The sequence below is a fragment of the Nelumbo nucifera genome, chromosome 5 (genome assembly GCF_055504915.1).
Source record: "Nelumbo nucifera cultivar China Antique chromosome 5, China Antique-T2T, whole genome shotgun sequence".
Taxonomy (NCBI): domain Eukaryota; kingdom Viridiplantae; phylum Streptophyta; class Magnoliopsida; order Proteales; family Nelumbonaceae; genus Nelumbo; species Nelumbo nucifera.
Window position 1 is genome coordinate 23,818,901 of NC_142653.1, and position 27,803 is coordinate 23,846,703.

A 27,803-nucleotide genomic window follows, 5' to 3' on the forward strand; every position below is an offset into this window, starting at 1 on the left:
GCCCTCAGATCTGCTGCTCCTCTCTGAGCTTCTGAGAATATCCTGGAGTTTCTTTCTTCCCAAAGTGTCCAACATACTGCAGCCCTTAGTCCTCTCCACATTGCCCTTCCCCTTTTTATCCGCCACCTAAAAAAAGAAGGGGAAAAAAGGCCTTGCAACTCTGATGGGGGGGTTCCAGCAACAACCAAATATGGACAAAGCCCATTCCCAAATTGACCTCGCAAAATGGCAAGACACCAGTAGGTGAAAACCAGTCTCCCCATCCGCTTTACAGAGAACACACCACTGAGGTGACAAACAAGTATTGGGTCTCTTCTTTTGGAGTAAATCACCAGTGTTGATTCTTTCCAGATAAGCTTCCCAACAAAAACTACCAACCCTAGGAGGTATTACTCTGCACCAAACCTCATCGACAGAAAAAGGAGGGAAGGTAGGACTGGTGGACTGACTTAAGACTTTGAAGAAAGACGCACAAGTAAAAATGCCATTGGGAGAAGGTGTCCAAATTTTAGAGTCCGCCCTAGTGGGGTCTAAGACAACGTTATCAAGAATTGCAATAAGGCTCAAAATAATGTCAAAGTCTGAGTCCCTCAAATCCCTTCTTAGACCCAAGTTCCATCCAATCCCAGAAATGGAAGAGGACGGGGTGGTAAAAGACGAGATTGGCTCATTTTTCAAATCAGAAAGAGCAAACAAAGAAGGAAACTGATCCTTTAGAGGAGCACTCCCCACCCAGGTTTGTTCCCAAAATTTTATGGAGTTACCAGAATTCAAATCATACTTGATATTAGGGGAGAAAACTGGAAGTAGGTCATGAATGGCTTTCCAAGGAGAATTGCTTGTGGTCCTAGCTCTGATTCTAGCGTCCCATCCATTATGCTCCAGCCCATGAATACTTGCCAGTATTCTAGCCCAAAGCTTCTCCTTCTCCACTGGGAATCTCCACAACCACTTTCCCAACAGAGTCATATTCCTTCTCCTAATATTCCCAAGCCCCAAGCCACCACATGTCTTACTCCTACAAACTATCTCCTAGCTCACTCTATGATCCCTCTTTTCCTCTCCCGGTTCCCACAGGAAATCTCTCATTAACTTCTCCAATCTATTAGCAACCTTCACTGGGATTTTAAACACCGACAGGAAAAAGATAGGTAAATTAGCAAGCGTGGCCTTAATAAGAGTAATTCTCCCACCAAGAGAGAGGTAGTTCTTTTTCCATGACACCAGTCTTTTTTCGAACCTTTCCACCACCGGGTTCCAAAAGCTCTCTCTCATGGGATTATCTCCTAAAGGCAACCCTAAGTAGTTCAAAGGCCAACCCGAGACTTCACACTCCAATACTTCAGCACTCTCCCTGATCTCTCCCTCCTCCAAATTCACCCCCACAACACAACTTTTCCCAAGGTTAACTTTCAAGTTGGATATTTGCTCAAGCCGTTGTATCACCGACTTCAAATTCCTAATAAAGCTCACATTACCGCCTTCACAAAACAGAATCGTGTCGTCAACAAACTGCAAGTGAGTAAGAGGGGTTTCCGCCCTCCCAACTCTCCAGCCTCTAATGAGCCCCCTAGAATCTGCTCTGTGAATCAATTTCCCCAAAACCTCCGCAATTAGAATGAACAAGAAAGGAGAAAGGGGGTCTCCTTGTCTTATACCCCTACTGGCTGGAAAGAAGTCTACCACTGTCCCATTCACTAGCACTAAGTAATGACAATTCCGGACACAACCCATGATCCACTTACACCATCTAGCCCCGAACCCGAATTTAGTCAAAACTTTCCTAAAAAATTCCCAGTCCACCAAGTCATAAGCCTTTTTCCAAGTCCAACTTACAAACCACTCCCTTCTTCTTATCCCTCTTAAAGTTCTCCACACTCTCATTAGCAATTAAAATCTGATCAGTGATTTGTCTTCCATTCACAAAAGCTCCTTGGTAGTGCAACAATATTTGGCAAAACCTTCTTCAGCCTTAAAGACAACACTTTTTCAATGATCTTATATAAGCTATTAACCAAGCTAATTGGCCTAAAATCCTTCGGGTGGGAAGCATCTTTCTTTTTTGGAATTAAGGCTATAAATGTGGAATTCACACCCGGATTGACAATTCCTCTCCTGTAAAACTCCTCAAATACCTACAAAAGATCATCTTTCAAAAAGTCCCAACAGTCCTGATAAAAACCCATAGTGAACCCATCCGGCCCCAGGGCTTTTGTTCTATCCATAGAAAATACAGCCTCCTTGATCTCTTCTAAACTAAAGCTTCTCTCCAACCTTCTCCTGTTCTCCACCCCTACATCTGGCCAATCCAAACCTTCTACCCACACCCTTCTACACACAGGCCTTCTTAGGATAGATTTGAAGTGCTCCACACAAGCCCCAGCAATCTCCTCTTGATGCACTAGCTCAACTCCATCTACTACCAATTTGGAGATCAGGTTCTTCCTTCTCCTGCCTTCTGCTAGAGAGTGGAAAAACCTAGTGTTTCTGTCCCCCTCTTGCACCCATTTACACCGAGATTTTTGCCTCCAGCTAATTTCCTCCTTGTGCAGGCAATCCACTAACTGTCTTATTAAATCTCTCTTGAGCTCAATGTCTTCCTCTCCAAGTTCTCCCCTTTCTTCTTTAGAGTCGAGGCTTTCAATCTTATCCAGCAGATCTCCCTTTCTTTTTTCTATCCTCCCAAATTCCACTCCTTGATTTTTGCTTTCAAAAATTGAAGTTTCTTATGGAATTTCATCCCCTCCCATTCCACCAATGGGTTACACTCAAACCACCACTCCCTCACTTTGTTGTTAAACCCTGGGTGGAGTAACCACATATTTTCAAATCTAAAGGAGGTAGGACCTCCACGCCTTCTTTCCTCCTTAAATAACACTATGGGCCAATGATCGGAGGTCACCCTTGGAAGAGCTCTAGAAGCCAAGGTTCCCCAATGGACTTCCCAATCCAGAGAGAACAGGAATCTATCCAATTTAGAACAAATGGGAATCTATCCAATCAGTAACCTATAAATGGAAAATTGCATACCACATCAATTTAATATGATTTATCTAACAGTTTAATACTTTTTCCTAGATTCTACTAACATTTATATCATAACTGATTTTCAATAAGATAGCAAATCACTTCCTAACTTGGGAAATAATCCTGAATGTTTGAGAATATTAAAAGTTGCAACATTAATCAGGACAACCAACTTTCTGTTCAGAAATATCTGGGTTTTCCATACATCACCTCCTCCCTTTTTGGAAAACATTTATTCATATGGCCAATTTACATGCAACCAAACACCATAACAAGAATTTTTCAAGTAGTTGTTTATTTTCCTTCATTTTATAGGCAACCAAACAGAACCTACAAATCCCGGCAGAACTTTTATCATTAACATGCCAGCAGCACAATTTGTTGTGCACAATTAGTTGGCAAGTATATAACTTTGATGGTCAAAAAAACTAAACAGAAAAATCATACATGCAATTTTGTTATTCTTCTTTTTTTTTTTTTTTTTGAGAAGAGGTAAAGTATTAATTCATTGGGAAAAAGAGAAAAAGACCCATGTACAACCAGAGGCTATACAATGGGGAATACAAACAAACATTAGGCCCATGTACAATCTTGTTATTCTTATTCCATTAGAAATAATTTTAGATCTTTTATGTTCCACATATTCTATTGATTTCCAATTAAGTGTGCTTAATCAGAAGTTTTCTTAACTAGACGTGCACATCATAAAGGAAATAATTTTTCTAAAAATGTTGCTTTCACTGCTTTGGGAAAAATTTTGGACCAAAATGTTGTCCACAAAACCCCTAAGCCCCTCAAAACCCAGGGTTCACTAGACTAGGGGTGTCAATGGACCGGGTTTGGGTTGGACCCCTTCTGAATCAAAATCAATTTGAACAGATTGGACAGACCAATAAGACATATTGAATTGAACCAGTCCAGACTTAATGGTCCAATGTATTTATTGGATTGGATTGGACCTGGTCCATTTGTAATGGATTTATATTGGACTGGGTCGGACTGAACCAATATTCGATCCATTGACATAAGATAAGAGTGTGGGTGCCAATGGACCAGGTTTGAGTTGGACCAGATCTAAATTAAAACCAATTTGAACAGTTTGGATGGTTCAGATATTGAATTGAACCAATCCAGTATGGTCCAAAGTATTCAACAGATTGGACTGGACCTTATCCATCTGTAATGGACTCATACTGGACCGGATCAGATTGGACCAATATCCGGTCCATTGACAGCCCTACACTAGACACTAAGGCGTATAGGGCTGTGATCTGGTCAGATTAGGATCAGATTGAGCTGCATCCATGTTCAATTCAATTAACAAAACCTCCTATTATTCTAGATAAAGTTGGTTGCTTAATTTGGTCTCCCAAATTAAAAAAAAAAAAAAAGTCGGTTGTTTAATTACAAATCAAATCTAATTTGGTCTCCTATGTCCTAAATCAAATAAAAAAACTCAGCCTAGATGCTTCAAGAGTCAAATATGATGCATACCTATAGCTTCCCATACTGAGTATAGGGCCTATGGGCTAGCGAAATATTAATAGATAAGTAAGATATTAAAATGTATATCCAGCAAAAAAAATAGACTAAATATGTGAGAGCAAGAAACTATAACAAATTTATATTCACCATCAACACCAAATAACAGGTTCAGAAGATGACCAGAAGGTTTTTAAGCACATTAATGGTAGACTATGAGTTTTAAATAAACTATTATTGAAAAATGGTTACCAGACATCCCAGTATGTGCTGAAGTTCCTCCAAAGGCTCCCCTTCATATGCATTTATATCAACAAGTGTAGGGTACACAATGGACCAAGGAGATAGCTTTGCCAACATCATCAGCAAGCCCTCCAGTTGCTTTCGAACCACTTGCTCAGGATGAGAACTTAACCGGGCAAAAAGTTGGGGTGTTATTTCCTACAAAAAGAAGATAGCAGCCAAACTATCGTTATGTTGCCTATAGGATAATCAATCGGACTGTTATTTAAGACAATATCTCACCTGCCATGGCAATAAAGGAACTCTTGAAAGACCAGGTTCAAGTGTATCTCTTAACTCCACACCATAATTGAGAAGAATGTGTAGGACGTACAATGTAGCATGGATAGTGTAGCTTCTAGTTTTCTGCTTTAGAAAATCAGGATCAGAGCCAGCTAGGTGACCTTCAAAAAGTAAGGAGGATGAATGTGAAAGGTATTGCATAAAACCATGAGCTGCATGTCCAAAGAGTGACACTCTCCTCTGCCTAAGTGACCACCAGACAGCTACTAATTCATTAACAGAAGATAGAATGTTGGCTTCCTCTACGCCAAATTTTGCATGAAGGAAGAGCACCCGCAACTGAGAAGTTAGCACAGCAGAAGGGCATTCACCATCCAAATTTTCAACTCCAGGTGCTCCAGCTGCAGCCTCAATCATATTTATTGCTTGATGAACCAAAGCCTTTACAGGGTTCTCATTTCTTAAATCCTCTCCAGAATTGGGACATATAATCCACTCTCCCCCTTCTTTGTTTGCATCTTCCCTTTTCTCCAGAAGTTCTATGATAGTACTTTCCACTGTCAATACTTCTTCTTTAGTTAATTGGAACCTATTAGGTAGAATTTCTGGAAAAAGAACGGGAGAAAAAGAGCACAACTGAAGAGTAGCATCTTGGGGTTTGGAAAGGGAGTTTCTAGCCTGACTGTAACACCAAGAGGCATAAGAAAGCCATGCCTTACCCATGTTGGGACAAAGAAGAGAAGATAGTTTTGATGCTGTCCCCACAATCTCCTCAATAATCAAACTGATACCAGGATTGCAGATCAAGTTTCCATTACAAAAGAGGGGCCCACCTCTGCCTGGACAAGAAGCATCAGATGTATTGAAATCTGCATGAATATTTAGGGCAACATTTTCTAAATCCATACCTGAATAATTCCCTCTTAACCAAGCTGAGAGTTTCAAGCATGCCTTTGCCTTCAATTTATTGTCAACACTATCAGAAACTATAGTCATTGGAGAAAGCATACAAGGGCGCACAAATGACCAAAGATTCATAAAAGCCTCTTCAAGTTTGTTTTCAGCATGCATCAGAAGAATACCCTCGTATTGCAAATATGTAGCAAGAAAATCACGATACATTCCCTCAGAACAACTCAAGATACAACCTTTGAGGTACTGGCTTAGACGGTGTGCCAACATTAAATTACCTTGTTTACGAGCTAAAGTCATTATATTATGGCAGAGCTGCAGTGTCATTTTGGAGCTTGGGAGAACAGTACGATAAACCCGAAAAACCTTCAACCAGAGGCTACAATCTTGATTAGAACCATTGATGGGAGAATGCACAACTTGGTTGTATGAACTTAAAATTGATTTAAGTTGCTTGGGTTCAACTTGGCTACTCTTCAGTTTGAACCCTTCCTGAAATGCAAAAATACTGTGCAATTGGAAGGCATATGCTGCTGCCTCAGTTAATCCATCAAGGGGGAGAACAGACAAGGATTCCTCCAGCATTGACTTGGCTTTTTCTATTTCCTGTGGTACCTGATCTACCTTCCCTTCACTTTGAAGAAGCATGGCCTGCAAAAGCATCTGCTCACTCCTCAGCAAGGCCAATTTAGGATCAAGGGTGAGCTCATTGCTACTTTTGGGTGTCAAATCAAGATATGCCCATGCTGCCTGAAAATCCCCCTCATCAAAGCTAGACAAGGCATGGACTGCATTTATCTCATTACCAGCTGTAGTTAGAGCACCTGAATAACTTTTTCCAGTATTTTTAGCACGAAGCACCTGCAATTCTGATAGCCAGCACTCTAGAGACTTCCAATCAGAAAGAGCAGTGTAACTCTCAATAATACGAGCAATAGCAAATTGCACACCGTCAGAACCCATAGAACTAAGTGTCTCTTCAGTCTGAAGGAGGTGAGTAAAATGTGCAGCAGCCCTTTCATACTGGCCATGTGCCTGATATACAAGCCCAGTGATCCATGAAAATGGCCCCACAATTCCTGTGTGAGCATTCTGATTATCCTCCACAAACAATGAAGAGAATGTAACAGAAACCCACTTTTGTAGGCCAATCAAAGCCTCAGGTTCATGACTCCTGCATAGAGCCAAGGCTGCATGTCGTAGGACTCTCAAGACATCTCCTGCAAGTCTACCTCTAAGACTATGAACATTCTCAGCTGCACGAGATTTGTCCTTCAAAGCTGAAGCAACAATATTCCTTAGGTCTTGCAAGCGCAATGAACAGTAATGAATTGAAGCAGAATGACACTGCAATGCCAAGCCAGCATTCATCATTGGCTCACATATACGGGAAAACCACTCCTCACAAACCTTCTTGTTTGCCCGAAAGAACAAGGAACTCTGCCGGGTAGCACATGGTAAAACAGACGATCCATCATAGGCATTATATACATTCTTCTTTAGAGCCTCAACAAAATCTAACAACAACCTCATTGGTAACAAGTGAGTAATAGGTAGACCTGTATTCAAGTTACTATCATTTGGCTCAGTATCTAACTGTAGCACATGTGCTACATCTAGAAGCATGCGCTCCAAGGCTGCAAAAGTCTGGGTTGGCCCACCAAGGTTGGTCCGCAAGCGGACAGATATACAGTATCTAGCTGCTTCATTTATGGACCACCATGCAGCTGCCAGGTTATTTACGGAGCAAATTCTTTCCAGCATATTTCTGTCTACTTTTATGTCTATCCATAAGCCACTGTTACAAATGTTTCCCGACTCCTCTAATTGACTTGAAATAAATCCTTTTGTACCATAGCAGCTATAGAAGAGGCGCTGGATCCAAGAAGAAAGGGGAACCTTCCATCTCTGAGAGATATAACTCAAAATGGAGACAAGTTGCTGAGAATGAAGGCGTTGGGGAAGCTGTTTGAGTGCAAATACTTGTTTCCAGTGCAAGTATGATCTGTTGCCCAACCTAAGGACCCCAGGCTTACATGTGCTACCTATTTCATTATCAAATAGTCCATCCACATACATTGCAACAGGCAAGAAAATGGAAAATATCCTCAAAAAAGCATTTTTAGTAGTCATATCTGGATCACCAAGTTTTTCAAGGACAACTTCTGTAATAGAGTAGAAATGTCCAGGATAAATAAGCCTTGCTTGTAGAAGAGATTCCAAGACAGATGCAACTTGTGATCTCAATTTCAGCTCCCTATCGGATGCCGCATCTAAAATTGCAAAAATTAAACTATTATCAATAACAGCAAATCCATCTGCTTCATTAAAATAAGTTGAACTCAAATCTTCATTTACAGTCATAACAACTTCACAAAAGTTATGGACCCATTCTAGAGCTTCCAGCTTAACAGCAAGAGGAGAAGAAACATTAAGAGTTTTGACAAGGATCATACTGTACTTCCTCAAGTACTCAGCTATCACAGTAGAATGTTCATTTCCGAAATTGCTCCAAAACGAAGGCTTTTCAGCCATAACATTAATGGGGGCTGTCTTGCTAGTATTTTTCTGCATGCTACATTTGCTTAAGAATTCAACTTCACTGAGTTTTTCCAACGCTCTTACAACATTGACTTGTAACTCCACACACTCTTGAACAGGGAAGTCAAAAGGGCCCAGCTTTTCCAAAATAAAAGATGCCAATTTCACAGACCTCTCATTGTAGGAAGTAGCAACTTCTGGCTCGCCAAGCAAACTTCCAACACCCAATGGGAAACAGTTCAATAACACCTTTACATCAAATTTAATCAGAGCAAATAACTCAGATTTTGAATAGGATGTACAATCTAACATGGTACCAGTTGCATCTCTACAATCCCATATCTTTTCAAGCATGCCCTTTAATAGCTCTATCTCCTCCAGCAAAGAGGCAATTGCCTGTTCAACAACTGCATTACTCCCATGATGCAGCAAGAAAAGATAAGTGGCAGCAGAACTTCCTGTAACAAGGTGATTCGGATGCAAACGGAGCTGAGATATAGGTAAATCAAATTGCAGTATTTTCTGAACAGATGATGGAAGGAGACCTAGCTTCTGTAGGGACAGCAACTGAAGATTAGTTTTTAGCACCCCATGAACCTGAAAGGATGGAAACTTGCCAGACGCTGCTGGTTGGGTTGCACAACTCTCCCTCAAACTTTCAAACAAGATATCCAAAGCAGAAGTATAAAAGTTGCAAAATTTTTCAGACAAGATTTCAGCCAACAGAGTCAAGCACCTCCATGATTCTCCCATCCATTTTGACCACCCAAATTTCCTGCCAACGATAGATAGGCAAGTCAACAGTTGAGGTAACATCCTGGTGAGTGGTTCATAGATCTGTTCAAGCAAATTCATTTCTAACATTCCAGAAGCTGTGGCCCGTAGAATTGTTGAAAAACAAGATAATAGTGCAAACAATCTCCGAAACTGCTGGGGGGTTCCAGGACTTCCATCCTGAAGTAGAGCATCCATGTCACCCAAGAACTTTGACAAAATCCCCAGAGAAAACTGAAGATTACTCAACCAATGCTTCTGGAACTGTAAAAAACTATCCATTATAATGCATCTGTCTGGTTCTGAAAGATCTGGCACCAATGCCCATCCAAGAAGCAGGTCGACAATGTCAACAAAATGAGGCTGAAAGCACCTACTGAACTTCAAGGAGATAAGAGTTAAAAGGCCCAGCAGCCGATGAAGCAGGTTCAAGGAGGTTCTTTCATCCTCAAGAAGTTCTTGGCATGCTTTGAGAATAGGTGGAACATATCGTTCAATTCCTCCTGCATCTCCAATGGTAAGAAATTCACGGAGGGCTTCAATTGACAATTCCACCGACCCGTCGCCAGCACTGACATCCCTAAGTAGTGGCAAAGCCAAACTAATGAACCGGTCCACCAAATTACCCGCTATAACATGGTTTTGTCTCCCATTAGATGCAAGATGGCTGGAAGATACCACAGAACACAGAGCTCCATAGGCAATAGCCGCTGACCGGCTCACCGAGTATGACCTGCGATACGAGTTTGCAACAATCAAATACATCCTACATTCAGTTCCAATAAGAACGGAGCATCAAAGCAAAAAATTCTCCTCTTCATATCTTGTTTCGGAACTTCGTGGAATCTAAAGCAATTTTATGTGAACATTCTGAAAAGAAAAATGATTTTGACTCCAGTCGGTATTCTAATTTCTACAAGAATGATAGACAACCTTAACTGAGATAACTTCAAGAGTCAAAACTCATTCTGTCATTCTGTTGAAATCATACGAAATTGGCTGCTCGTTAAAAAAATAGTATGAATTCGAAGAACAAACAGCAACAAATCCGCCATTTATAGTAGATTAAACTCGAGAAAAACCTCTTCACCAAAAAAAAGGACTCGGACCAAACATAAATGCAATCTTGGTCAGAGAAGAGATGCACAAAGTCACAAACAAAGCTGGCCTCCGCCAATTCAACCATGTTTGGTTTTCAATTAAGGGGAAGTAATAAAGAAAACTGAGTTCGATTTGATCGAAAGAACGAAAACTACAAGAAATAAAAGAAAATCCAGAATAGAACATATATAGAGGATCAGGTAACGGAACTTACTTGTCCGAAAGAAGCTGAGAGAAGCCCTGAGAGAGGAAAGAGGCAGAGTGAGCAACAAGTAACGAGTTGGGAGGGTAAAGAATCGCACGGTGGAGAGAGGTAAGAGCGGCAAGTCGGGCTGAGTCGTCTTCTTCGGAGGTGGAAGATGAGGAGTCGTCTTTGGGGAGAACAACAGAGAGGAGAGCTGCTAACTGATGCTGTTGGTGATGAAGACCTTGCATCTCTCTCCTGCATTTGCATTTCTATTCCCTCCGCCAGAAGGCCCAGAACTGGGATATGCCTATATGCTGCTCCCTTTTTTTGGGTTAACCCGGCAATAATAAGTTAATAACATGGGGTTTTCCCTAATAACAGAACATCCACATTATTTCTTCGGTATCGGTCGAATCGGGCCAGACCGGCTGACCGCTGACGAGTGACGACACAAGGCAAACCCATCGATACACAATGAGCTATTGGGTTGGGTTGGGTTGAGGCGCCGGGCCGGTCCTGGCCTTACGTGCCCAGCCCCGCCCATATCGTTGTAGAGTACGTTAGCACTATATATTGAACGGAGTCGAAGACAATCTTTTTTTTTACCCCTGATTTGCAGCTCCAGTTACGTAGCCCATCCCCACGAGCCCCGATCTCCTGCACACATTTATCGTAGCCACACATGGAGAACATCTTATCTTCTGCATAACATTATACAGGGGGAGATATTTCCAATTCACGGGGGGTGGTGTATTGTGAGTAGGCATGAGTAGGATTCTTGTGGGCAGGAGATCCGGAGTCCAACCCCGTACCCATAATCCCCCCAACTGGCAGGGCTATACATGGCTCCTATCATATCCACCTCTTAATTTTTGTATGTATATATAAACTCTAAACCCTTAAATCCTAATCCTTAAAATTTTAATGCTGAACCCTTAAACCCTAACCCTAAAGCTTATTAAGTTTTCATATCATTTTCCTTTCTTTTCCTACCTTTTTTTTAAACCGAATACAGCCTAAAGTTAGCATGTAAAATGGATTTGATCGGACACATGTCCTTCCTTCAATTGGGTAGGAGCCCAGTATTATTCCACCTCGGTGGTAGTGGGATTTTATCCCAAGTCTCTGCTATAACTAGCTAGAGACCCTACCAATTAAACCATCCTCGGTTGGGATAAGAATGGGCCATCTAGGTCTAGAAAGAACCTATGGGGAGAGAAAACGCAATGTAGTCTCATGGGGTTGTCTTGCCTTGCCCACATTGATAGATTCTTCTATAGGATCCAATTAGTCTCTTTTTTTATATTATAAATATTACACAATAGAAGAGGGATTAAGGTGTGGAGAATGGAGCAATGTAGATAACCTTACCATGAAAGCCTACTACACGGGGATGATCCCACACCTCTATGGTAGTGAAAACAAGGAATTTAGGGCACTTCATCTAAATTTCATTAATACTTTGAAAGACCCTTACCTTAAATTTTCATGATATATTACTTAGTTTAATTAACTTATATTATTATAGGCACATTTCATTTTGTGGTATACTTGATACATCTGTTTTATTTTATTTTTTTAGGCTGAATTTGGAAGGAGTACAAATGCAAATATGTAGAGTGCAAAGCCTTATATTTTGTATGTATTTACAATGTACATATTTGCATTCGTACTCCTTCCAAACGGAGCCTAAGGACTATACAAGACAAGGGGTAGCACATCCCCATAAATCACTCTCACAATCACAAATATATCGAAAGACTAAGGCTGCATTTGGAAATGACGCAAAAAAGTGAGTGCAAATATGCAGAGTGTAAAATGGTCCATATAAATTGCAAAGTTGGGTTAGTTTTGCACTGAAAAATTTACCTTTTTACTAAACAGACTTTTAGTTGTAATGGATGCAAAGTATGCTTCCTTTTATCAAAAATCCAATTGAATGCAAATTTACTTCTTTTTTATTGATGTACTTTTATATCTTATTATCAATGTAAATATGCATTGGTCTGTCATTTGTCAATGCATAAATGTAATGTTGCCAAATACAAGCAAAAGTGAACCAGAGTGCAAATTTACCTTGAACCGAGATTTACACTCCATTTGCATTGTTTTCAAATGCAGCCTAAGGGAGGTCCTAGAGATTTAGATTCAAAAACCCTATGCTACTAAAAAGAGCTTCATGTGCTAATTAGTCTACAGCTTGATTGGCCTTGCGGTACACATGCCGGTAGGCAATACCCTTCTTGAAACGAGTCTTCAAATCCAAGCAATCTCCAATGATGTTCTTTAGTCTCTATGGAGGATCCATGGCATTTTGTGGCATCATTCATTGGTTCAAATATCCCATGCATCACACGGGCCATTCTACTAGTGTTATAGAAATAATTTGAGATTTCACCAAGTATCTCTCTAATGCACATGGGTCGGATTATGGTTCAATTCAAAGTCACTGAATCCGTTTCGTTTATGGGATTCTGATTTCCGTTTAATTTTGAGCTTGCCAAATTGAATCGATAAAAAAATGTGATTCATTTAGCATTTGTTTGGCATCAATGTCGTCGCTCAAGAAAACGGTGACACATTAACGCCACGTCAAAAAAAATGGTGGTTTAGGAAACACTTGTTTTTTTGGAACTATTTTTCCATAAAAAACGGTGCTCCAAGCCACGTCTTGGAAATCGAGAAGGCGTGGTTTGGATCAATGCCGAATTTGGCATTTTCTCAAATTGCAGCTCGTTGCTTCCAATGAGGACGTGATGTGGTAGTGACGTGGACTTCCTATAATGGGTACCTGTGCTGAAAACAAACATGGAGCACAAGTACCAAACAGAAAGTGTTGCTATTGCTTTAGGAAATGTTCTACCTGGCAGCAACGTTTCCAAACAAAAAAAATACACCGTTTTCTCATAAAATGGTGCTTCCAACCCATACATCAAAAAACGGTGTTGTATATGTCAAACATATACTTAGTTATTGAACACAATTTGATTTGGGAAAATCCGATTGATATTTCAGAGATTATATTTATATATTTTTTATATTTTATCATTTTTTGTTGTTTTATATATTATAAATGTTTTGTACAAGACATTTATACCCTCGTTTTATATAAATAAATAAGTAAAGCTAGTCGTAATTTTCATCCTAAAATGTCTATCTAAAGAAAGTTATAACCCTTAACTTCTGGTCCATTGAACATAACAATAGTCAAACTTGAACTTCAGCCTTCAGATTTGTTTAACAAACCTTAAACCTAAGACCCACTATTAATTGTCGTTGTCTCCTACAATCTTGCTACAAAGGTACCAGCATTTCATTGTAGAAAATTAACATTCCCATCTTATTCTTCCTACAGTGTTCTAGCCATGCAAGAGAAATTTCAAGTTTCCAACTCTATCGTGGATTTCTTAGCTTTGAGATTATTAGTGTAACTTGAGAGCCCTTAATGATTTTGTCTTACAACCTTCAATAGCTACAACTTTTCAAATCAGTTTTAGTTCTCTAGTCTCAGGTACATCGATGGAATTTGACACCAATCAGTTTAAATGAGTGAATCATTATAAAGTAAAAATGTATGATTATCGATGTAAAACTCCACGATGAATAGAATTTATATCAATTTTAGATGTAAAACTATATTCAAAATAAACAATGACATATACAAACCAAAAATAGAGTTTTATATCGAAAACAAACGCAACTTTAGAGTTTTGGATTTTGATCATCAACTTGGTTATGATAGAATAACCAAGTCATTGGAGATCCTTGTTCATACACGATGTGCAATGGCACAACATGTTCATCATCATTATGTTGTAACACGAATCAAATTGGATTCAAATTAGATATCTGATAATATAAATAAATTTAATTCCAAAAAGGGTTTTGGATAATTGTCAGATTCTAATCCAATTCAAATCGTATATTTTTCCTATCAATTTGGGTTTGGATATAATTTTCCCATCAAATTGGATATAATTTGAGCCCATTAATTACACCACAAAGGCACAAAAAATTTTTATATTGAAAGAATCAACATTCACCTTTCAATAGGTTCAAAGAACTTCTAACACGAGGACGTATGTAGTGAGAATTAGTTAAAAAAATGATTGAAACAAAAATATTTGCTTCTAATTTATGAATTTTGACTTTTTTTAAAGATATGTGCTACATACATTGTAAATATTAACCATGTATATTATATAACATTTGGGTTTTAATTTTATGATATGTGTGGAATCGAATGCAAATATCCACATTATATAGTACTAGTGTAAGAGAGCATAGTATCAGATATGTAAGGATGGCAATTTTCCCCATCCCCAACCCGATATCCCTGATCGGGGTTGGGGTCAGGGATGGGGATTGAGGCCCCCACCCCGTTCGATCCCAATTATATATTTATATATATTTAAATGTTATTTATATTAGATGTATATTATATATATATATATATCAAAACATATTTAAAATATTATTTATAATTTAAAATTTTAAGTTATTTTAAATAAATTTATTTTTCAAAAAAATACTATTATCTAAAAATTTTCGGGGATTCGGGTCCCCATCGAGAATCCATCCCCATCGGGGATCGAGAACGGGGATGGGGATTAATTTCAGAATTGAGGGTGGGGACGGGGAATATGATCCCCGCCCCGTTGCCATTCCTACATATATGTTATTTGGATTTAACTTTTATAACTTGCACAAAACCCAAAGCAAATATCTTTTTTATATAATAATCAATAAAAATAATAACAATAATAATAATAATAATAATAATAATAATAATAATAATAATATATTAATGTAAAGGAACATACTATGCATCTATACAAATAAAGATATAAATTAACATTCATATAAATTTAACTTTAATGGCCTATACTAAAACCAAACTAGTATCCACTTTATATGTCTGGATTTTTAAAATGGCTTTTAAAATATTATATACATCAGATAATATCAGTTGAACCATTTGGATACTTTCTCTTTTTTTTTTTTATTTTAATGAATATAAAGATTCTAAACGGGCTCTTAGATTTCCTGCACTTTTTTGGAAGCCATGAGAAAAGTGCAGGAGATCAGGACCATCTTGGTGGTCTATAAGTTATCATTTTGTCGTAGGTTTAAATCCCACTCTAGGCTTACGAGTTTGGGTGAGAAAAAGTGTTTAAAGCTTTAAATGAGATTTAAAACTTTCTAGAAGCCTATTTTACCTTTTTTTCCTTGCACCATCTTGTATGTTATATAGAAGAAAAAAATGCCATTATTTATGCTTAATGAAATATTTTTGTGCTCTAACATTAGGATTGAGAATGAAAAGTCGAAATGGCTTTAGGAAAAAATGAAATAAAAATTGACATCATAAAACTATATTCAGTGTTTTATTGATCAAGTTATATTTAGGGTCATTTGATTTGTAGGAATAAGGGTTTGGGATTGGGACAATTCTGATTTCAACTGTTTGATTGGGCAGAATCAAAATCCTATTCTCCCATTCATGGTAGAATGGCATTCCCCATTTAAGGAAAGGGCTCTCCCTTATGAATGAAAATCCATTCCTTCCAATCTTGATTCCAATTCCAGTTCCAATTCTCATCTAAACTAAACATATGGAAGAAATAGGCCATTCCAATTCTGGTTTCGATTGTAAACTAAACAAACATTCCTTAAGCTTCATTTGGAAGGAATGCAAACAAGGTTCAAAGTATCAACATGTATCGGCCTGTATTGGTCGATACGTATTGTATTGGAAGCACTCCGATGCACACCTAACGTGGGTGTATTAGGGTTCTGATCAGTTCAGGGGATGGGGGATCTTTAAACTGGCCCTCTGAACTGGTTTTGAAAAAAAAAGGACTGATACTGCCCAATACGCCCCTACTGGCATATCAATATTTAGAGCCTTGAGTACAAATACAAATATGTAGAACGCAAAACCTTGTATTTTGTATTATTTTATATGTGTTTACACTATATATATTTATATCTAGACTCAATTTAAAAGGAGTAATAATATAAATACGTAGAGTGCAAAAATTTGTATTTTATATACAATTGTACTGTATATATTTGTATACAAATGCTTTTATCAAACATCTGATAAGGCCAAGCTAATTAACTATCAAGTGTATTTTGATATAAGGTATCTATCTCAATCTTAATTTTCTCTTCCATTAATAGAACACCTTGTAGCTTTGTTGTCAAAGGGGTACAAGTTAAAAAACTGAAACTTAGGGAATGTATCAGTATTCAATGGAAACACAAGGAGGCATGAGTAATTTACCACTAAATATTTTATTATTATCTATCTTTTATTATATTCCTAGTACGATAGGTCACAGATGGTATATAGTGTAAGATGTTTGAGTTAGTTTAAGGTTTCAAATTAAGATTTTGACGAAATGGTGTAATCCAAATCCGGTTTTTAAAACAGTGATCTATTCTCTTTCCAAAGTGAACCTTCACCACTTCACCACTTCGTTTAATCCTTGTCATCAAAATGACCTTTAAGCCCACCTTGTGCACCATCTTCATCAATACATTTTACAAGTAATCCACACACTTCAACTTTTATCATGCCTCCACCATTGGTTGTTTCGTTTTTTTTCCTCTATCAACCCCACCATTTATATTCTCATGTTCTCCTCTATTACCATTTTCACGATTACTAAAGTATCAACCATCTTTCTCTTGATAACTTTTATTTTCTTAAAAAAAGTATTGATTTTATGTGCCACACCCCTTTAGGCTGTAACCTGTAAGTCTCAGGGATTATAGTCAGTGGCTCAATTTGCTTCTCTCCGGGTGAGGAGTTAGCATTTTTACTGTCTAGGGTCAACTTGTTATGCCACAAATAACCAAAAACAATAAAAAAGTATACTAATACAGGAAATGATATAACCCATTGAATACTGGAAATCAACGTTTGAAATGTGTGGTGATGCCGTGATGATCTATAATGAATGATTCAACTGGATGGTTTAAATAAAATAAATGTTTTTCCGTGGATTTAAGGAGTAGTTGAATACAAAAAAGATAAATAAAAGAACTGTTGAGAGTGGGATTTGAACCCACGCCCTTTCGGACCAGAACCTTAATCTGGCGCCTTAGACCAACTCGGCCATCTCAACCCATTTAAACAAGTCTGTTTCACTCAAACATCTTACACTATATAGATGGCAGTGATGATGAATATGGAGACAATTGCTAGCGGCAGTTCCTTTTTCTTCTTTCTTCTTTTCTTTCTTCTCATTTCTCAGCTTTAACCATCTGCCTCTTTGTCAAAGTATCACACTCCCCTCTTATAATAGTTTAGCTTTAACTTAATCATAATTTGACGGTCAAAATAAAAAAATTGCATTATATTTTACATCTTACTAGCTTGACCCACTCAAACCAGATGATTGAACCACTAACCCAAAAACCGAAAGCTAAAACGATTCCGTTTCTGAATTAGTTTTTAAAACCCTAGTACAAATACAAATATATAATTTGCACTTGGCTATGTTTGGTTTGAAGGAAAAGATAGGGAAAGGAAGGGAAAGACAGGGAAACCTAATCCTTTCCTTGCATTTTCTTTCAAACCAAACAGACTAGCAACTAGCAAAAAGAGTGATGGTTTAGAGAGAATGAAAGGTGATGGTGGCATAAGATTGATTAATGACATGTTCATATATTCTACTGCATTGAAACTCCCGCACATCAATTGGATGGCTTAATCTGTTGACTCCTTTATTAATGTCATTTTGACGAACCGGAACATTAGTTTAATATGCTAGTATGTAGAGATAATATTGATATATCACCTGGATGGGTGTATTACATGGATGCTCAAATTTCCACTACAATCAGCTAGATAACTTACCAATTGAACCACTGCATTATTTTACGTTTTGAAGGCAATTACTCTTTCACCTTCAGGCCCATGATAACGTGTATGTGGCCAAAAGCATTCCCACAGCCCAAATTGTTGGCCCTTAGGCTCCATTTAGAAGGAGTATAAATGCAAATATGTAGAATGTAAAACCTTATATTTTGTATGTATTTATATTGTGTATATTTGTATTTGTACTTTTTCTAAACTGAGCTTTATGGCCAAAATTGTTCTCATGAACAAGAGAATAAAACGTGTCATGTTGGCAGATCCATTAATGAATTTAAAGTCTTTTACTGAAGAACTCCATCAAACCAGCTGAGTCAGTTGCCACCTTCATACTTTTCTATTTTATTAATTATTTAAAAAGTTGAAAATATAAAACAATTATATATTCTTATATGTTTCTATTAGAGTCATTTATTAGAACACACTTTTAGGGATGACAATTTTTCTCATTCTCAATGGGGACCCGACTTCCTTGACCCGATGGGGTTGGGCGGGGGCGGGGGCAGGGACAGGGATGGGGATTGAGGTCCCCGCCCCGCCCCGACCCCAATTATATATTAAATGTTATTTATATTAGATATACTATTATATTATTTATATTATATGTATCAAAACATATTTAAAACATTATTTATAATTTAAAGTTTTTATTTATTTAAAAAAAAATACTATTATCTGAAAACATTTTGGGGATTCGGGTCCCCATAGGGAACCCATCCCCATCGAGGATCGGGGATGGGGGATAATTTTAGAATCATGGTAGGGGACGGGGAATATGATCCTTACCCCATTGCCATTCCTACACACCTTATAGTTTTACATATTTACTTAAACCTATCTTATAGTTTTCATTTTACTAAAACATCTCATATATTTTACAACTTATTTACTTAATCAACATTTCACTAAGGATTGTTTGTTTTGTCATTAGGTCTATGATGTTTTAATCCAAAAATACCCTTAATACCTTTTTGTATAAAAAACAAAATTGACCAAATATAGCCAATAGAGTGGTTGTCCGTGTCTTACTAAGGGCAAAAATGGTATTTTTATTCTTATTTTATTTTGATTAAATTTATTTAAATGAACATTAGGGTCAACATTGTCATTTTCCACTGTCATCTAATAGATGATTGATTAAATCCATTGCAAATTATAAGTAGTATTTTAGTAAAATGCTAACTATAGGGTAGATTTTAGTAAACCCATAAAACTATAAGAGGTATTTTAGTATATGACCCTTTTTATTATTTAATTTTTTCTTAATAAATTTCATGCATCGCGAATCCCGCTAATAAATGAATTTAAAGAAGAACTCGATTAAACCAGCTGAGTCAGCTTCCACCTTCATATTTTCTGTTTTAGTTTCATCTTTATTGATAGAGCAATGTTAGGGCGAAATTTAGCTGTTTGTCCCACTATATGTATGGATAACCTAATGGCCATTTCGCAAGTTGCCACTTTAAACTGTAGGAATCAGTTGATCATGTCTCCTTGCTACCTTTCATATTCTAATTGGCTTGTCAAATGTCAAAGCTAGCATCCCTGTCACCAATGCGTTAAAAGGAGAGACAATTCTCCTTTCACGGCGAGTATTAATTAGTAGTATATACTACAACCACCTTAGCATGATGGAGAAGTTCTAAAGAATTTAAACATGGGTGAATGGTGATGCGCTTTGTTATCCCACCCCACCCACCATCCAAAACAGCACTCCTTCCTTTTTAAAAGGAGCGAAAGTTTAGCTGACACCTCTAGTCATCGATAATGTGTTGTGTTTCCATTTGATACTCTCTCACTCTCTCTCCTGGATCGACGAAGGAAGGAAAACATTTTATTTTTATATAAAGATTATCAATTCAATGTTTTTTTTTTTGCTTTGTTGGTATTATTACTCGTTCTCTCTGATTTCAACCAGTATTGTCTGATTCAAAGCGAATTTAGATTTGATCCTTACAGAACCGTCTTTACAAGACTATTGCAACCGTGCATTGAAAACATTTCAGTCCTTGTATGGGATATTCCTAATGCACTGCTGTAAGGATAGTGTGAGTAGGATTTTGTGAGGATCAAACCCGATGGACTGGATGATTGAATCATTCAAATCAGGAACCAGCAGATAAAGCTGTTTTTGGGTTGTCTGGTTCTTCGAAAATGCGGGTTGTCACATGTCATTCCTCTTGTTTCTCACCATTGGATCCTTCCCTTATTTCAGTTGAACTACGTGGATCTTTTGATCTTTTCCCAAAGTTGTAATATTTATTTTTTGTAAGCATATGTTAGATGTAAAATAGCATTAAAATATAATCTGAAACCATGGCTTTTTATTTTGCTTGAGTGGATCGTTTGAACCGTGCAGTTGAACCATTCAGCCTGTGGAACCATCACCAAAACGGCTCTACATCCTGTTCCAATCTGGCAAATATTAGTGTCAAATAATAATTAAAGATATTTCCACTTAATTCAGATTTCCATATAACTGCAAATGATCATCTTTCACAAAAAATAAATAAATAAAAGAAAAGAAAAAGAAAAAAAATTCAGAAGAGCTATAGGACGAAGAAAGAATTAATTGCAGCATGGTTTGGGATTCAATTCTCCATCACCTTCCAATGGAGATAATATTCCTTGCAGCAAATTCCAGACTACCTGGATGTTCGCACTTCACAATGAGAGAATAGTCTGAGTGGGTGACAACTGAGAAGCAAGTGGTTCCAGTAAAAAGGTTTATAATGACAATATGAACAGATTTTTATGGATTGTACCAAGGTTTTTAAAATCGGATCGGAGAGGGAATCGTTTTAAGACCGGTTCTCGGGTTGAATGGTCTGACCGTTCGATTCAAATAGATAGTTTATTTTAATTAAAAAAAAATAGTAAAAAATCATTGTCCGAATCGATGGTCAATCGCCTGAGTCAATAGGATGCTGATCAAATCAATGGTTTTTGGCCAAAGAGCAATTTTAAGGTAAATGGAACCAATTACCTGACCGATTCCTGGGTTTTCCTGTCCAACTGTCCAGTCCGGTTTTGAAAACCATAGACTATACATAATTATATATTCAATCTCCAACTTTATGGTCAAAATTTTTATAATCTTTTTTCCCCAATATAGACTTCTTTGAAGTATTAGGGTTGGAGAACCAAGTCTTTCTGTTTTGCACTCCTTCACATCAAAGGAAACTCGGTTCAAAGAGCAATAGCTATTGTGAAAGACTGAAAGCTTTCTAAAGTCATATATTAATTGGTTCATGTCATAATCTTCTGCTTTTCCCTAATAATTAAGTAGAAGTTATCAATTTCATCACTACAAAGAGAACCGATTTCTCAGGGGTGCCAGAGCATCATTAACTTGATTCACCAAGTGGATTCATTTTGACTATCTGAGTTGTCACCCAAATCGAGGCTATCCTTAGGCTCTCTGGACGCACTACAATTTTACCCTTTTTAAATTGTTCTTGGCAAGGTGTGATATCTTGATTGGTCTATATGTTGTTATATGAAGCATCACTGGTCTTATGTGCTGGCCCAACTCGAGTGGACTAGTGGGTAGCCCATTAAGTCTCTTGGGTTCCTACTTGTGCTTTGGAAAGCTTGCTTGTGTCGTATATTGTGAAACAGTATGATTTTTTTTTGGAACAGTTTAATTTCAAGCCTTCTCGCCATAATTCTACTCATTCCACTGCCTCCTCGCATTGTCTATCTTGAATTATTTTTTATACGAAATTAGAATCTTATCAATAATCATCTCAACAAATTCAACACCAGGATTGGCTGCAGACCTATTTTTTTCCCAAGTGTCACTAAAATGGAAAAAAAAATCGTACACCCCATATTATTTACTTTATCCTTCTCTACAGTTGATGTTTTGGATGATGACCATTCTCTAATCAAAAGCAAAAAAAGACAAATATTTTTCTATTAAAAAGACATTTTTTAAGAACCCAACACTTGGCTCTTCTATACTAAGGCGATTTAGGTCATCCATCTCTAGGTTTTTAGGTCTTAACTCTACTTGAATAGTTATTATCCTTGAAACATTCTTTTCTTTCTTTCTTCTTGTCGACTGTTCCTGTTCCCTTTGTTCTGCTGTGGTTTTACAGGTACAGTGGTTCATCATGTTTTTCTTGATTAATTTCAGGAAAAATTTTCACCAAGCTACTGTTGTCATTAGAGTATTTGGTGGTGTATCGTCTTAAAGGTGTTGGGGGGGCCAAAAGAAAGAGAGGGTACTTGTTAGAACCATCTACGATATTGATATTGCCAACGAGTGCCTCTTGCTTATAATGCAGCAAGAAAGGAATCAACGATATAGTGCCGCAGCCCGCCACAGCCGGTGAATTTATCACTACATTTACTGTTCTCGTTTCAGGAGCCCCTTGTCCCCACAGGGCCCACAGTACCGTCTAGGTGAAGGTTCACTGACGGTAGTGGACCCTCTCCGGCTCATCAAATGACAGTAGGACCCCCAGAGGAACAAAAGTTGGTTCCAGGCAGTTGTCCTCCGTATGGGCCCATCTACAATTATTAGTGCGAATCGTCCAATATGTGTACTATCCAGTTGCAATGGTCATGAGCCATGGCCAAAAAGAATGATGATGACGATCAGGCAATCAATAACTGTTTCAGGAATAGCTCGAACTTGGCCATGAAATATGTGCTTCGAAAGTTCGGGGAAGATGTCCGCCCACGATGGGGCCAAGGTCATCATATCAATGTGATGTTCTTTCACGGGACTATGGTCCATTAAAGAGCTGGCCCACTACCTTAACAGTCCACAATCCAATATTAAATTAGTGATGATCGAGTTCCGTTAAAGCTACATTCTCCTCGCTGTCTTGACTCTTGAGGTCCAACCCACAATACCCACCTCACCCGGCTCACCCCCATATCATATAACTTACATTCTCTCTCCCCTTGAAGATCTTGAATTGAAGCCGAAGCCACGCACGAACACAAATCATTAACAAGTGAGGATGATTATTTTGAGACTTTTCTTTTTCTAAAATTAGTCTCCAAAAATACAAAATATATGTATTAGTAGTATTTAACACTTGAGGAGGGTTAGTTCATTTGTGGGATCAGCATAGTCCATTTCCCAACTCTGTCTTCCAAGGGTGAACTCTAGGTTAGGCAACACGTGTGAAGATGCCAAGGGGCTTAAATACAACCTCTCGCTCTCGTTGTGCGATACATAGAAATCCGCTCCGTCCATCTGTGCTTTAATTGTTCCAGAAAAAAAAAAAAAAAGAAACATGAGTTAGATGGAAACAATTATAGTAGTGATTTTGTAATACTCAAGAAAAGATGTAATGATTTTGCAATTGGAAATTTGGAAGAAACTCATACCTTGTTCTTCTCATTGGTTAAATCAGTCGATTTCAAATGGGAAGGGATTAAGCCACTCTCCTTAGTTGATGGGTCCCAACCATTTGTCTCCATTGATGACCATGAGCCTCTGTTCCCAAGTAATTTAGTGAGAGACGACAGAAGTTATTAGATGAGTGAGGAAGTATATATTTTGATTAAAAAAGAAAAAACATAAAAGATGTCTCTAGATGAATGAGACTGACTCTGTAGGAGTTGATCAACATGTAAATATTAGAAAGAAAAGAAAAATGAAAGGCATTCTAATCCTTAGGACATGAATAGTTTAGTATGTGCTTTTGTGTACAACTGCTTTCAGAAAGATGCATGTCACAGTTGAGAATGTGGTATGCATAGTTCTAAAAAAAAAAATCAAACTTCAAAATTCCCTTCCGCTCAGTGTTAGCGAGTAACAGAGCTTTCTGCCTCATTCCACAGGCGTGCTTTTGAACTTTTCCATTATCAAATTCCGTTTGTCCTTCTGGCTAAGACCATCGGAATCAACGGCAGAAAACTTGGCATGCAATCTTACAAGCTGTCAGTACTGAAGGTCCATTGGATCTTCATCATGATGATTAATATCTACAATCAACGATTGAACATAAACAAAGGGGGAGAGAGAGAGAGAGAGAGAGAGAGTGATGAAGGTAACTACAAAATGGCAGACAAACAAGGAGACAAACTAATTGACAGTAGCGTGAGAACTGAGAAGACAGGGTTTGGCAGCTTCACTTGGGTAGACAGAGGATTGATAGTACCATGACAGCATCTTACTCATTTTTAATGAGTGATTTTAGGTGAGCTCTGAGTCTCTGACGTATTAATAATTTCATTTAGGAAGAACCATTTCTCATTTTGGTGAGATAAGACTATTAAACAAGTCTTGAACAAATCAAACATGTTGGCGAAATCAAGTACACGATTTACCGTTTACAAGGCCTGATTCAATAAATGAACCAGCTGGATATCTCTAATCAATCAGTAATCAATAATAAAACTTTGTTAACTAAAATCCAATCCGCCTGTTCTTTTGATTGATTGTGTTCGACACTTCACGAACAAAGTCAACAAACTCCAAGTAACGAACAACATTTAATACTCCTTTTATGTAAAAACCATACATACCCGGAGGATGCCCTAGACTTAGATTCATCAATGTCGATGTAAACCCAATAAAAAAACCTTAAAATTGAAGCTACATCTACCCTATCCACAAACCCAAGTCTCCTATTTACAGTCTCACACACCGTTATATATCAAAAGGAAAACAAAAGCAGCATTACTTATTATCCCAAAGTTAAAATGCTTGCCCTTTGCACCAAACATTAACTGATGAAAGCTCAAAGCTGTTTGTACATGTTCGATTTGAGTCATTGACATTTACACGTTGTTACGATGGAGAGAAGAAGATGAGACTTAATGAAAAAATGGAATAGATAGAGTGGAGGTGATGATGGTGCACACACCTTGGAGATTTTGGTAGTGGTGGGTTGAGAGAATAGGGATTTGGATCAGTTTTCTCACATGATGATAAGCCAGCATCCACTTCGATGACCCCCGATCTTTGATTCAAACCCAATTCGGTCTGCCCTTGGCCTGCAATATTCATTACACATACAGTCATTGCTTGTGCTTTATCAGACACCGAACAAATAATTCACGGACAAAAGCCAGACCAGTCTCAACCATTTTGTAGAAAGTAATAGTGCATCAACTAATAGAAGATCTGCCACCCTTGGATTAACAAAAAAAGAGGAAAAAAAATAAGGAGAGGGAGAGAGAGAGAAGTAGAGAAAAAAAGGTTCTTAAGGGGAAAATCCAAATACCTGCTCCCTTGTCAGTGCTCTTCACTGTTCTATACATCTGCATGAACACGCACAGGAAGAAATTTTAAAACAAAAAAGTCCACATTGCTAAGATTACTCTTTAGATGCCCTTTTGTCCTTACCCCTTGTATTGCAAACCCCACTGACTATACAAAAGAATAAAAATCTACGAATTATAACAATATTAATAAGTGCAAACCAGGACATTGGTTGCAGTAATCTCACCTGTAAATGGCTCTTAACATGAGCTAGAGTTAGATCTTTCACATTCATCAGCTCCAATACCGATTTAGGTGTTGCTCCTGTTAGTTAGAAGAATCGGTGAGAAGAAATAGTGTAGAAGTTTGATCTGTTTATATGGTGAAAAAGGATAACAAAAATCAATATAGAAAATGAAGATTGCTATCTACTATTATCTGTTTTTCTCTGTTCTGCTTACTTTCATGGCCACCAAGCAGTTCCACTGCGTGAACGAAATGGGCATGTAAAGTTGTGGTCCATCTCATTCTAGGAGCTCTGATGCTTCTTTTCCCTCCATTAATCATTCTGGAATTCCTTTTGAACTCACGACCATAGATTTGAGGTTGGTGGAGGTAGTGAAGGTTGCGTGGCAGTTGCATGGGCGGAGGATCCACAGCTGCCGTCTCAAACCCTAAGCTCAACGTGGGTTCAGACCCTCTAAGATCATAAGCCCTCTCTAAGTGCAGGAACCCTTGTTCATGGGTTACATCGCTCCCACTGCTACCAGAGTCGGTGGTGGAGGTCCTGTCACTGTAGATTGGTTTCCTCATCCATCCATGATAGCTCATATCCTTACCTTCGCAATCTGGAATTGTAGGTGGGCTGATCTGCAGGGAGAGATCGGGGAAAGGCAACGTAGTTCTCATAGAGTTAGAGCTCGAGAGAATAAAATGGCGGAGACGCGGTTCAGATCATTCAGTGGTTACCGGATTTGGATAAGTAAGGAAGAAACGGAGTGAAAGTTGTGAGATTGAAGGAACAAGGTGCAGGTCGAAGTAAGAAAGAGAGAAGTAATGGAAGAACGGAGGAAGCAAACGATGCGAAGAGAACTAAATGGGGAGGGAGTAGGTAGTGATCATATCATGAGTGGCTTATGATTTGCATGAATGTTGATAAATGGGAACGAAGGGGAGTTAGAAAGGCTAGACAAAGAAGGATAGGCTTTCAGTAGGATCCCTCTAGGGTTAATAAACAACACCAAGGAAGGCGAGACGGATGTGCAGGAATTGCAGAGGCTCTTTAGTCATATAAAAAAATAAAGTTGGGAAGAAAGAGAGTCGGTGTCTGGAATGAAGCGATGAAGGAAAAGATAGTGAAAAGGGTAAGAGGTGTATTTTAAGGAAGCAGAGGTATGAGTTATATGACAGACGTATGAGAGAGAGAGAGAGGAAGCGATTAAATGGTGGTTTCTGCAAGGAATGGTTGGAATTCGAAAAATCAAAGGGGGTACTAATTTTTGTGAGAAGGATTTTTGAAAGCATCTGTCGCTCACGTCAACACAACGGCAACCTCCAAATAAAGTTTTCAATTTTCATGTCATTTTGTTTTTTTAATAAATAATAATTATAATAATTCTTATCCGGTTTTTCTCGACAACCCAAATTAGCATTATCATTTCTATTTTACTGAATTCAGAATATTCCATTTATATTTTATTTTAGGAAAGGAGGACGGACGATCCTTGGCCCTTGGAAGGAAAAAAAGACATTGGCTCCTTTGCTTGAGGAAAATGGAGCAAAACGCTCCTATTGGCTATGGACTGTGGTGATCTCACACTCTCTCACTTACTACCATCATGATCTTGTGTGTTCTCTACTGAAGCCTCTATGTAATTTTGACAAATGTGGGCCACTTAGAACATCCTTCAGCCTTATGATAAGGTCTGGCCAGTTATGCGTGTAAATGAACCCGACCCGTTGGAACCCCTAAACTGCAGACGATAGTGATCGGCTCACCCAAACCTCCATGAATTTTCCACATTTGGAGAATCGGGTCCATCCACTAGGAACTTCTTCCGCCGGTCGACTGACTCACCGTAACTAGTCAGTCCGAGTCAGTCGACATTTAGAGCACTGATGCACTGTCTAATAAATAATAATAAAACAATTTCTTAATTTGCAAGGGTATTAGGTACATAATTTTCTACCAGCTC

General features: G+C 38.1%; 2 protein-coding genes and 1 non-coding gene across 7 annotated transcripts in view; all 3 read right to left on the bottom strand.

Moving 5' to 3' along the window:
- The window catches only part of LOC104595829 (uncharacterized), a 44,548-nt gene extending 33,660 nt beyond the window's left edge, over positions 1-10,888 (bottom strand). For all 4 annotated transcript variants that reach the window (XM_010256738.3, XM_010256739.3, XM_010256741.3 and 1 more), the window contains exons 1-3: positions 10,577-10,888; positions 5,035-9,994; positions 4,762-4,950 (exon numbers count right to left, since the gene is read on the bottom strand). In XM_010256738.3, the coding sequence (XP_010255040.2) occupies positions 4,762-4,950; positions 5,035-9,994; positions 10,577-10,797 (5,370 nt within the window). In that variant the 5' untranslated portion in view covers positions 10,798-10,888. The remainder of the gene's footprint in view (positions 1-4,761; positions 4,951-5,034; positions 9,995-10,576) is intronic.
- Positions 10,889-17,604: 6,716 nt separating this feature from the next.
- Positions 17,605-17,685, bottom strand: TRNAL-AAG (transfer RNA leucine (anticodon AAG)). The gene has a single exon. It is a non-coding gene; the product is annotated as a tRNA-Leu (tRNA).
- Positions 17,686-23,204: 5,519 nt separating this feature from the next.
- On the bottom strand, positions 23,205-27,142 carry LOC104595831 (putative transcription factor KAN4). 2 transcript variants are annotated; one of them, XM_010256745.3, is made up of 6 exons: positions 26,070-27,142; positions 25,856-25,932; positions 25,631-25,667; positions 25,271-25,400; positions 23,787-23,895; positions 23,205-23,657 (listed from the first exon to the last, which is right to left on the bottom strand). In XM_010256745.3, the coding sequence occupies exons 1-6, from the start codon at positions 26,515-26,517 to the stop codon at positions 23,598-23,600; spliced, it is 861 nt and encodes a 286-aa protein (XP_010255047.1). In that variant the 5' UTR covers positions 26,518-27,142; the 3' UTR covers positions 23,205-23,597. The 2 variants fall into 2 exon arrangements, with proteins under 2 accessions (XP_010255047.1, XP_010255045.1); XM_010256743.3 differs by having other exon boundaries at positions 23,401-23,652; positions 26,070-27,140.
- Between the last annotated feature and the right edge of the window lie 661 nt (positions 27,143-27,803).